Consider the following 10,339-nt stretch of genomic DNA (forward strand, 5'->3'; position numbering starts at 1 on the left):
TGTTTTCCACTAGGCCTTTGTGACCCCTGGACTATGCATGAGCTCTTTAGGGAGGGACTGTTTTGCTGCCTGTGGTATCCCAGTGTTCATCCTGGAAACTGGCACATTGGAGAGGTTCTAAATATGGGCTGGTCCAAGAAAAATAAAATGGTGGGATGGGGGCGGGGGTGGCAGACAGAAGGTCCGCCAAGGCGGGGCCCTCGCCTGCTGCCTGAGTGGACCAGCCCCCACTGACATCACAATCCTGTGGTTGCCAAGGCATTGCTGGACGTTGGCTCTCATTTCTCCCCACGGAGCTCTAGGATGTGGATGTGAGACGTTGAGGAAGGCAGGCAGATGGCGACGAGGAACAATCCTAGCCCCATGCCCATGGGCACAGCTCAGGGTGATCCTGGAGAGGTGGGAACACTGACAGGCCCTGATGCTGGCATCCGGGACACACGTTTGTCCCCTCAGCTGAAGATGAAACCCAAGAAGGTGCGCAAGATCAAGGCACTCATCATCGACCTGGGCTCCCAGTACTGCAAGTGTGGCTACGCGGGGGAGCCGAGGCCCACCTACTTCATCTCCTCCACCGTGGGCAAGCGCTGCCCTGAGGCGGCGGAGGCCGGCGACTCCCGCAAGGAGACCTACGTGGGCCACGAGCTGCTCCACACCGAGGCGCCGCTCAAGCTGGTGAACCCGCTGAAGCACGGCGTCGTGGCGGACTGGGACTGCGTGCAGCACATCTGGGAGTACATGTTCCACACGGCCATGAAGATCGTCCCCGAGGAGCACGCCGTGCTGGTGTCCGATCCCCCGCTCAGCCCCAGCAGCAACCGGGAGAAGTACGCCGAGCTGCTGTTCGAGACCTTCCGCATCCCGGCCATGCACGTGACATCGCAGTCGCTGCTGTCCATCTACTCGTACGGCAAGACCTCGGGGCTGGTGGTGGAGATCGGCCACGGCGTGTCGCACGTGGTGCCCGTCTCGGATGGCGACGTGCTGCCGGGCCTGGCCGGCCGCGCCGACTACGCGGGGGGCGACCTCACCCACTACCTGATGCAGCTGCTCAACGAGGCCGGCCACGGGTTCACGGACGACCACCTGCACATCATCGAGCACATCAAGAAGCGGTGCTGCTACGCGGCGCTGCTGCCCGACCAGGAGCTCGGCCTTTGCCTGGACGAGCTGCGCGTGGACTACGAGCTCCCCGACGGCAAGCTCATCACCATCGGCCAGGAGCGCTTCCGCTGCGCCGAGCCGCTCTTCTCGCCCTCGCTGCTGGGCTGCAGCCAGCCAGGCCTCCCGGCGCTCACGGCCGCCTGCCTGGGCCGCTGCCGGGACGCGGGCTTCCAGGAGCTGGCCGCCAACGTGCTGCTGTGCGGCGGCTGCACCATGCTCGACGGCTTCCCCGAGCGCTTCCAGCGCGAGCTGAGCCTGCTCTGCCCTGGGGCCAGCCCCGCCGTGGCTGCCGCGCCCGAGAGGAAGACGTCGGTGTGGACCGGCGGCTCCATCCTGGCCTCCCTGCAGGCCTTCCAGCAGCTCTGGGTCAGCAGGGAGGAGTTCGAGGAGCGCGGCAGCGCCGCCATCCACGGCAAGTGCTGAGCGGCGGGGCCCGGCACGTGGGGCCTCCCTACCCAAGTCCAGAATTTCACATAAAACTGTAATGTGCATTGCCCTGGTCTAGTCTGCATTTCTTGCTCTAATCTGAGAGCAGAAGATGGGGGGTGGGGGTGGGGTTGGGCTCAGACGTATCAGCACGTTTTGCTCTGCTGGGGGGAAAGGGAGGGGTCCCCTCACTGATCCCTCCCCCTCTGCTTTACCTCATGAGGGTGACATCATCTCAGAGCTTAGTGTGGCCTCCTGTTTCATTAGCTCCTCCAGGTTCAAAATCTGATTCAACAGACACTCCACGTTGCTTGCTCACAGCTGTCAACCATGGGGGAAATGGCTCAGATTAAGGGACCAGCTTGGGTCACCTAGTCAAGTTGGTGGGACGAGACTGACATCCAGTTGTCTGATTTCAGTCTCCTGTTCCTGCTTTTGAGAGTTGCCTGCTCCCAACGTTGTCATTGCTTGGTCACCCCAGGTACCCTCACTGACTCCCCCTTATTGCCTGCCACCTTCAAAGTGGCAGCCCATGGGTGTGATGGGGCGTCTCCTGAGTGTGAAGGGCCATTTCTAGCCATCAGTGGCCCTCCCTCTTTCAACCGCAGCCAAAATTGCAACTACTTTTCCAGAGTCACAAAGCAGAGACACTGAACCCAGAGGATGTCAGAGGAACTAGAAGGTCCTTTAGAAATCATGTGGTTCTCTCTCCCTGCTGTAGAGATGGGGAAACTGAGGACCAGAGAGGGAGGGGGTCAGCCCAACGTCAGTGGTTGAGCCCAAGTCTCCTGACCAAGTCATGATTACTTCCAGAAAGGCAAATATGGCTGTTAAAGGCTAGTCAGCATCTCAAAGCACTTAAAGCACTTTTCTCAGCCCAGTAGCGGACTGAGAAATGACCAGAACACAGCCCCGTCCCTTGGGATCATGCACAGCTAGTAGATGGCCACATTGGTAGGGAGGTGGGGTCTGAACACAGTGTTCATGAGGGTGGGAAGTGGAGGTGATATGTTGGAAAGTGTAAATGGAGAAGTTGCTGGGCACAGTGACCATGTATTGGCTTTGGGGATAAGGGAGAGGCTGTTGAGGCTTGTGAGGTTACAGCTGGTGAGTAACTGTCTACCTAGAAGAGGGTGGTTCCTGCCCCTTTTCCCACACCCACCTCCTGATGGGGGCCATGACCCAGTGTACATCCATCTATGGAATCAGATGTTGGAAAGTTGTGTAATCTTGGATGAGCTATCAAGCCACAAAAAGACATGGAGGAGCCTTAAATGCATGTTGCTAAGTGAAAGAAGCAAGTTTAAAAGACCATATAGTATATGATTCCAGCTATGTGATAGTCTGGAAAAGGCAAAACCAGAGACAATAAAAAGATCCCTGGGGTTAGGGGAGAGGGAGAAGGGATAAATAGGTGAAGAACAGGGACTTTTAGGGCAGAGAAACTATTCTGTACGATATTATGAGGGTGCTTCAAAAAGCTGATGAAAAACGAGAATTGAAAGACAGTATGAATCTTTCCATGAACTTTTTGAAGTCCCCTCATATAATGGTGGATACACAACATTATGCATTTTTCAAAACCCATAAAACTATATAACACAAAGAATGAACCTAAATATAAACTGTGGACTTTAGTTAATATCATGTGTCAGTACTGGTTCATTAATGATAACAAAGGCACCAGACTAATGCAGTGTTAGTAACCGGAGAAACAGTGTGTGTGTATGTGGTGGGGTGAGGGGTTGGTGGTATATAGGAATTCTATACTGTCTGCTCAATTTTTCTGTAAATCTAAAATTGTTGTGAAAAATGAAAACTATTAAATTTTTAAAAATAAAGTTAAAAACAAGACAGTCTGCAGACTGAGAGAAAATATTTGCAAAACATGAACATCGAGCAGAGGATAAGTATTTAGAATTTTAAAAGACCCCCTCCAAACTGAACAGTTAAAAAAAAATCCAATTAAAAAATGGTCATAAGACATGACCGACATTTCACCAAAAAGGATATACAGTTGGCAGATAAGCACATGAAAAAATGTTCAGTATCACTAGCTATGAGAAACATGCAAATTAAAACTACAATGAGAAATTCCTATACATCTATCAGAATGGAAAAAAAAAAAGAAGATACCAGCAGAGGTGGTGAGGATGAGGAGGAACTGGATCACTCATTCATTGCTGGGGGGGTTGTAAAATGGTACAGTTGCTGTGGAAGACAGTTTGGCAGTTTCTGAAAAAACTAAACATGCAGCCAGCATACCACTCTGCCGTTGTACTTGTGCATTTGTCTTCACACAAAAACCTGTACACAAATGTTTGCAACAGCTGCGCCCTCATGAATAGATCAATCCATTCATGGAGTAGTGGGCCTGGTCCTGATGGCTTTAAAAGGAGAACAAGGGAGAAGGTTAGCTCTCTCTTGCTCAGCTCATTCTTGCCACGTGATACCCTGAGTTGCTGTAGAGAGTCACCCCACCAGGAAGAAGGCCCTCACCAGATGGGTTGCCTGGACCTTGGAATTCCCAGCCTCCAAAATGGTAAGAAATAAATTTCATTTCTTTATAAATTGCCCAGTTTCAGGTATTCTGTTATAAGCAACAGAAAACAGACTAATACCGGTGGGTAGGGGAAGTGGGTGTGGCTATAAAAGGGAAATTGGAGGGATTCTTGTAGTGGTGAAACTGTTGTGTATCTTGACTGTATGAATGTCAGTGTCATGGCTGTGACATTGTAGTACAGTTTTGCAAGATATTACCATTGGGGGAAACTGGGTAAAATGTACACATGATCTCTCTAAGTTAATTCTTACAACCATAGGTCAATCTATAATTATCTCACAATAAAATATTTAATTTAAAAATAAATGAAGAGATAGAGGAAAAAAAATATATCCTAATGTCCAAGCCACACCTTGTAAAATTAAGTCTTTGGGGGTGGGACTAGATTATTAGCATTTATTTTTAAGTTTTCCAGGTGGTTGCAATGTGCAGCCAAGTTGGAGAACCAATGCCTTAGCCAACAGTGCAGAGTGAGGGGAGTCAGCATAGAAGGTAATGGAGAGCTTTGGGGTTTTACAGATCAGCTCTGAGACCAGCTGTGTGGTCTTGGGCAGGCCATTCAACCTCATGTAGCCTCAGGCTCTTCTTTGTAATTGGTGACCACCTGTCCTTACTTCCCAGCACTGTTTCGAAAATCAAAGAGAAAGTGTAGCTACGTGTTTCATAAATTGTAAAGTGTAATGTAAATGTTCAGATTGTGTGTGTGTTTTAAAATATGTACAGAATATCTGCTGTATGCAAAAATTTTCATGTGTATTATCTCATTTAATCTCATCAACAGCCTGGCAATGTGGGAATTGCGATCCTAATTTTACAGAGAGGAGGCCCCTAAGGCACATAGGAGGTAAATAATAATACTTCTGGCACTGGGAGTAGAAATAGATTCTGTTCCAGCAAAACACCGGACATAGGTTCACCCAACAGAGGTAATTGTCAAGGTCATTTAGGTTTAAAAGTAAGCCCTTCCTTTCACTTTTAAGAAACAAAAACAAATAAATAAAATTCCTTTAAGGGCAATTTTGTTTGAATTATCTGGGTAATAGTCTGAAGTCTTCACTTTGCTTTGCCAATACAGATGTGAAGCTAAGTGTGGGAGAGAAAAACGGATGTTGGGAAGAAAGCACCTGGTTCTCAAATGATTTATGCACAGCAAGAAGCCAGAGAGAGAGGCCCCCTGGGATAAGAACAAGCTAGGACTTGCAGCATTCTATTAGCAAATACTAAATCCCTTTTAATGTCTGTGTTTGATTACAAAGGTAGTTAAAGATGCATTAAGTATAGAAGAAACTGATTCTGGCACCAGATTTTCACAAAATGAAAAAAATGCCAATGTAAAGGAGAAGGAAATTATCCCTGTTTTATATGCTTCTGTCATAAATTAAATTAACTGAATTACTAGAACAGTTGTAAAAATAAAGTCTAAGAGGGATCAGTTCAAATATATCAGAAGGCTGACTGGTTAGCTCACTTGGGAAAGTGTAGTGTTGGTAAAATCAAGGTCAAGGGTTCAGATCCCTGTGCCTGGCAACGCCCCAACTCCAAAAAAAAATACATATATGTGTATATATACCAGAGAACTTAGACAATTGTATGTTAAAACATCCACATATGCAACTGGAAATATCTAGATCATGGGTATGCTTTTTGGATTATTATGATAATTACTTGATTGATTAGATGTGTGTGCATAAGTAGAGACCGAGTAATATTACCTCCCAAATGGATTTGGAACAAGGGACCAGCCTCAATGTTGCCACCTGGTAATGTTTTTCTAATGATCTTCCAAGAATTTGGAGCTTTGCACGAACTAGCCACCATCCTTCTACCTCTGAAGGATGTTTTTCCACCCACTTTAATCTCTGGATGTATGTGCTGGTTCCCAAGTAAATTAAATCTTTAAAGTTCTGCCTCAATGAATTGGAGGCAACTCACCCAATGAATCTTCAGAGATTGGAGAAGGCAGAATAAAAGACAGTAGAAAATTTTTGCAGCATGTTCCCTTTTTTCTTTTGAAACCAAGACATTAAATTAAATGTTAAGAATATCTGAGTTTCAAGTAGAACATTAGTGAGGTGGTGACCTTAGCGTTCTTTATCACTGGCCCAGGTCTTGGGGAGAAATGGCTGGATTCAGTCCTAACTTGAGGATGTCTAAGCCTCGAAAAAGTTGGACATGGCATTTTACCATTCTTGGTCTTATTTTCCTCAACTTGTGAAATGGCACATTTCACAATGACACATTTGGCAATCTTGGGTGTGTGAGTTTCCCGGCATTGGTCTGCGTCCCTGCAGATTGGGGTTTTTGCAGGAGCACCTACTAGGCATTATCATGGACACAATGGCTATCCTCTGCTCCTCTTGTTACTTTCTTCCTGGCTACCAGGGAAGGTGAGAAGATCACCTTCTCTTATTACTTCTCCCTCCTCGTCTGAACTTTCACTTCCTCCTGGTTCTTAGATTGCCAAATACCATGCTATTCTTAGCAAACAATTCAATATTTAGAACTATTGAAAAGTTGAATTAGATACAGGTTGTATATTTCCCTATCACTAAGTTAGAACTGCTAGTGTTAGTAAGAGTCATTTTCCACCATGAAACAGCTCTTTTCACTTACAAAGCACCATTTTGCCTCCTTCGCGGCATTTGATTCTCACAAGTAGCCTGGAAGAAAGACTGGGTGGGTGGGTTTTTAACTCTTTTTACACTTGAGAAAACAGGCTCAGAGATGTGTTTGATTTAGTTATTGTGCACACAGCATGGTGTCTGATGCATTGGGAGGACATAAGGAACACACTATTCCCCATGAGAAGGATGGTAAAAGCTAACGTGGCAGACAAAGGAAGCCTTCTCTGAGCACCTGGCTTTAGTTCAGTGCAATGAACTGAATGTGCACCACTTTGACCAGCCTATTGCTAGCCCCTGGGGATGGGTGAATGGGACATGAATATGCATAAGTCCTACTTTCAAGTTGCTGTAGTTTCATAAAGGTAAGGCTGTCAGATTTCGCAAGTAAAGATAAGGATGTCTAGTTAAATTGGAATTTCAATAAGCAAGGAATAATTTTTCAGTTTCAGTATGTCCCATGCAATCTTATCTGGCAGTCTTTTATCTGACAACTCTACATGGGGGAAGATAGAGTAAAAGTCTTAAACTCTTGTGGTAATAGTGGGGGCTCTAGGAAGATTTCCTAGAGGGAGAACGGTTGAGTTGGGTCTTGAAGGCTAAAGAGGTGGTAAATGAAGATCTAGGCACAGGAGACACAATAGAATCTGGTGAACTTAGGGAATGGGTTTTTTATTCTCTGTCAGTTTCTTCATCTGTAAAATGGGTATAATAATAGTATGTACTGTGTAGCATTATTATGAAGTTAAAATGAGTTTATATGTGTAAGGCACCTAGGAGACTGCCTGGTACAGAGTGAAAGGTGACAATGAAATTAACTAGGACAGTAGAAAAGGTGAGGAAGAGGAAGGGACGTTCCAAAGGTTCAAGTTACTGTACTTGACTGACTGGTGGAGCATGGCAGTGAGGCAGAAGGTGGAAAAAAAGAGGAGTGACATTCCTAAAAGGGGTGAATGGGAAATGCTAGAGTCTGGGACGAAGCAAAGAGAAGTAGATTTGGGAGAAACTCACCAATTCCATCTGCCCCTCGGTACCTAGTCCAGGTGGTGAGAAGTGGCTGGAATTCAACTACAGGCTCTAGAAAGAGGGTGGGCCATGGGTAGAGGCCTGGGAGGCTTCAGATTGTAGGTGAGGAATGCCAGGGACATGGACAAAATTGCCAAAAGACTGAATGAGAGGTGATAAAGGATGCTAAGGTCACCACCTCGCTAATGTTCTACTTGCAACTCAGATATTCTTAACATTTAATTTAATTTATACTCAGTAAGGTAATCCCATAAAACCCAGGGCAAATATGAAAATCCCTAAAAGTTACAGACCTGTGTATATGCTTATATGGGTATGGGCTGCCCCAGGAAAGCAGGGCCTGGGGAGAACTGGGAGACCAGGAAACGGGGGTGGGAGAAAATCTCACTTTTTACTTGGTACCTTTTTATTACTTTTGTTTTCTCCCCCAAGTATATACTCCCTATTCAAGTGAAATTTTAAAGAATGTTTGAAAACTGGAAATTTTGGTAAATTAGTTTAAGAGCCTGCAAAAGGTGGCTCGCATTTTTCTTTCTTTAGTTATCCCGGAATGAGTTCTGTGGACGTCTATAGCTTTGGTTACTTTCATCCCTAGAAACAGGAATCCACTCATGCTTTGGATGTGTCTGTCAAATCTCAGCATAAGGAGGAAATATCGTTCCAACGATTGCACACACTTTTCACTTCTGAGCACCTGCTGTCTACCTCAGTCTCTCCATAGACTTGGATTGTGGGGATCAGTAGTCAGTACTGTGTTAAAATCCTTTTGAGACCTGTCTGAGACTGGCCCAAAGTGCCAGGTCAGGGTCCTGGTCCCCAGGAAGTGCCAAGGGGAGGTCACGTCAGAGACCTTGGATTTTCCTATGTCTGGTAAGGGACATGGGAGAAACAGAATGAGGTGGGAGGGCCTGTCTTTTCCCTATAGTTACTGCAGAGATGTTCCAAATGAGATCAGACAAGAGGATGTCATGGAAATGAACTGTTTTTACTCGCAACACTTCTGACACCAAAAGCATGGGTTTTCTCCTCACACCAACCAATTCTTAACTCTCTGGACACGAACTGTGTGTCCTGTAATTCAATTCAATTCAGATACTAACTACCTGGAGTTAGTGCGGACCCTGCCAAGTTTAGGGCTCAGTCCCACAAACTGTCCCCCACTTTGGACACCAGCTTCACGTATCAGGTTTCCACCTGTACTTCCGACCAGCCATCTGTAAATCTGAGGTTCTCATGACCTCTTCCTCTGGTTTGGAATTTGCTAGAACTATTCACAAACTCAGGAAGGTGCTTTACTTACTATTATCAGTTTGTTACAAAGGATACAACTCAGGAACAGCCAAATGGAAGAGATGTATAGGGCAAGGTATAGGGGAAGGGTGTGGGGCTTCCATGTTCTCACTGGACGTACCACCCTCCTAACACCCCATGTGTTCACCAGCTCAAGCTCTCTGAACCTCACCATTTAGTGGTTTTTAAACACTTTTGATGACTTAGGCTGATTGATTAGATCATTGGCTATTAGCGATTAACTCAATCTCCAGACTCTCCCCCCTCCCTGGTGGTCTGGGGATGGAGTGGGAGGCTGAAATTTCCAAACTTCCAATCATGCGTTGGTCTTCCTGGCCACCAGCCCCCATCCTGCTCTCTAGGGACCTCCTGCCATCAGTCATCCCATTAGCATACAAAAGATACTCTCATTATTTTACAGATTCCAAGGGTTTTAGGAGCTGTGTGCAGGGAATGACCAAACATTTATCTTTATTATATCACAGTGAACAACTGGGGAATTGGAACAGGAAGGGAATCTCAGAAATAATCTGGTCAAAATTGTCTAGATGAGAAAACAGAAGCCAGTGTTGGGAAGTGACTTGCCTGAGGGCACACAACTGGCAAATGGAGATGCTGAGACCATTGTAAGATTTCCCAGTTTCTGGTCTCATGCTCCCTCTACACCATTGGAGCCTCTAATTCAGCTACGTGCAACTCAGCACATCCAAAGCCTTTGCACTGTGTGCTGTTCAACCCTGTAAGAATCACTTAGAGAGGAACAGACTTGTCTGTGGGTGCCAGTGACCTGGCAGGAGCACACCCTTTGCAGAAACAATGAGATGTGCTCCCTCTACAAAGAGCAGGTATGAGTCACCCCCAGTAACAGCTGAACCAGGATCTCTCACAAGACTTGGGGGAAAGGCCCCACACACGACAACCATCTTTTTAGAAAACCAGCCAGATTCATGCTCTGAGAAGAGCACTATCCCTGGCCTGAGCTCCCAGGGCTCCCTCGTCCAGCCCAGCTTTTCTTACCATATTAAGGGCCCTGAATGGCCAGTTTATCCCACTAGGAGATTGAGAGCACTAAGGAGGCTTCCCCAGAGTGAGGCCCAAGTTAGTGAATGGCAAAGGCTCACGGCTAGAAAAAGAACAAGCTAAGAAGGAGCGTGTGAAGCAGAGGAAGGCCATGGCAGAGACTGGAAATGGTCCAGCAAAACATTTCCCTTCTTCAACAGTAACAGAATTTTAGCTGGACAGATGGCTG

At 46.5% G+C, this 10,339-nt stretch overlaps 1 protein-coding gene across 1 annotated transcript; it reads left to right on the top strand.

The window, feature by feature from the left end:
- Positions 1–279: 279 nt before the first annotated feature.
- ACTL7B (actin-like 7B) lies at positions 280–1,642 on the top strand. Its single transcript, XM_008587198.1, has one exon. It carries the CDS (start codon positions 337–339, stop codon positions 1,585–1,587), a length of 1,251 nt encoding a protein of 416 aa, XP_008585420.1. The 5' UTR covers positions 280–336; the 3' UTR covers positions 1,588–1,642.
- The last annotated feature ends 8,697 nt before the right edge of the window (positions 1,643–10,339 follow it).

The sequence above is a fragment of the Galeopterus variegatus genome, unplaced genomic scaffold, assembly GCF_000696425.1.
Source record: "Galeopterus variegatus unplaced genomic scaffold, G_variegatus-3.0.2 Scaffold4278, whole genome shotgun sequence".
NCBI lineage: Eukaryota > Metazoa > Chordata > Mammalia > Dermoptera > Cynocephalidae > Galeopterus > Galeopterus variegatus.

Coding starts and splice junctions, on each gene's coding strand:
- ACTL7B (XM_008587198.1), top strand. CDS start 337: ATGGCGACGAGGAACAATCCTAGCCCCATGCCCATGGGCACAGCTCAG.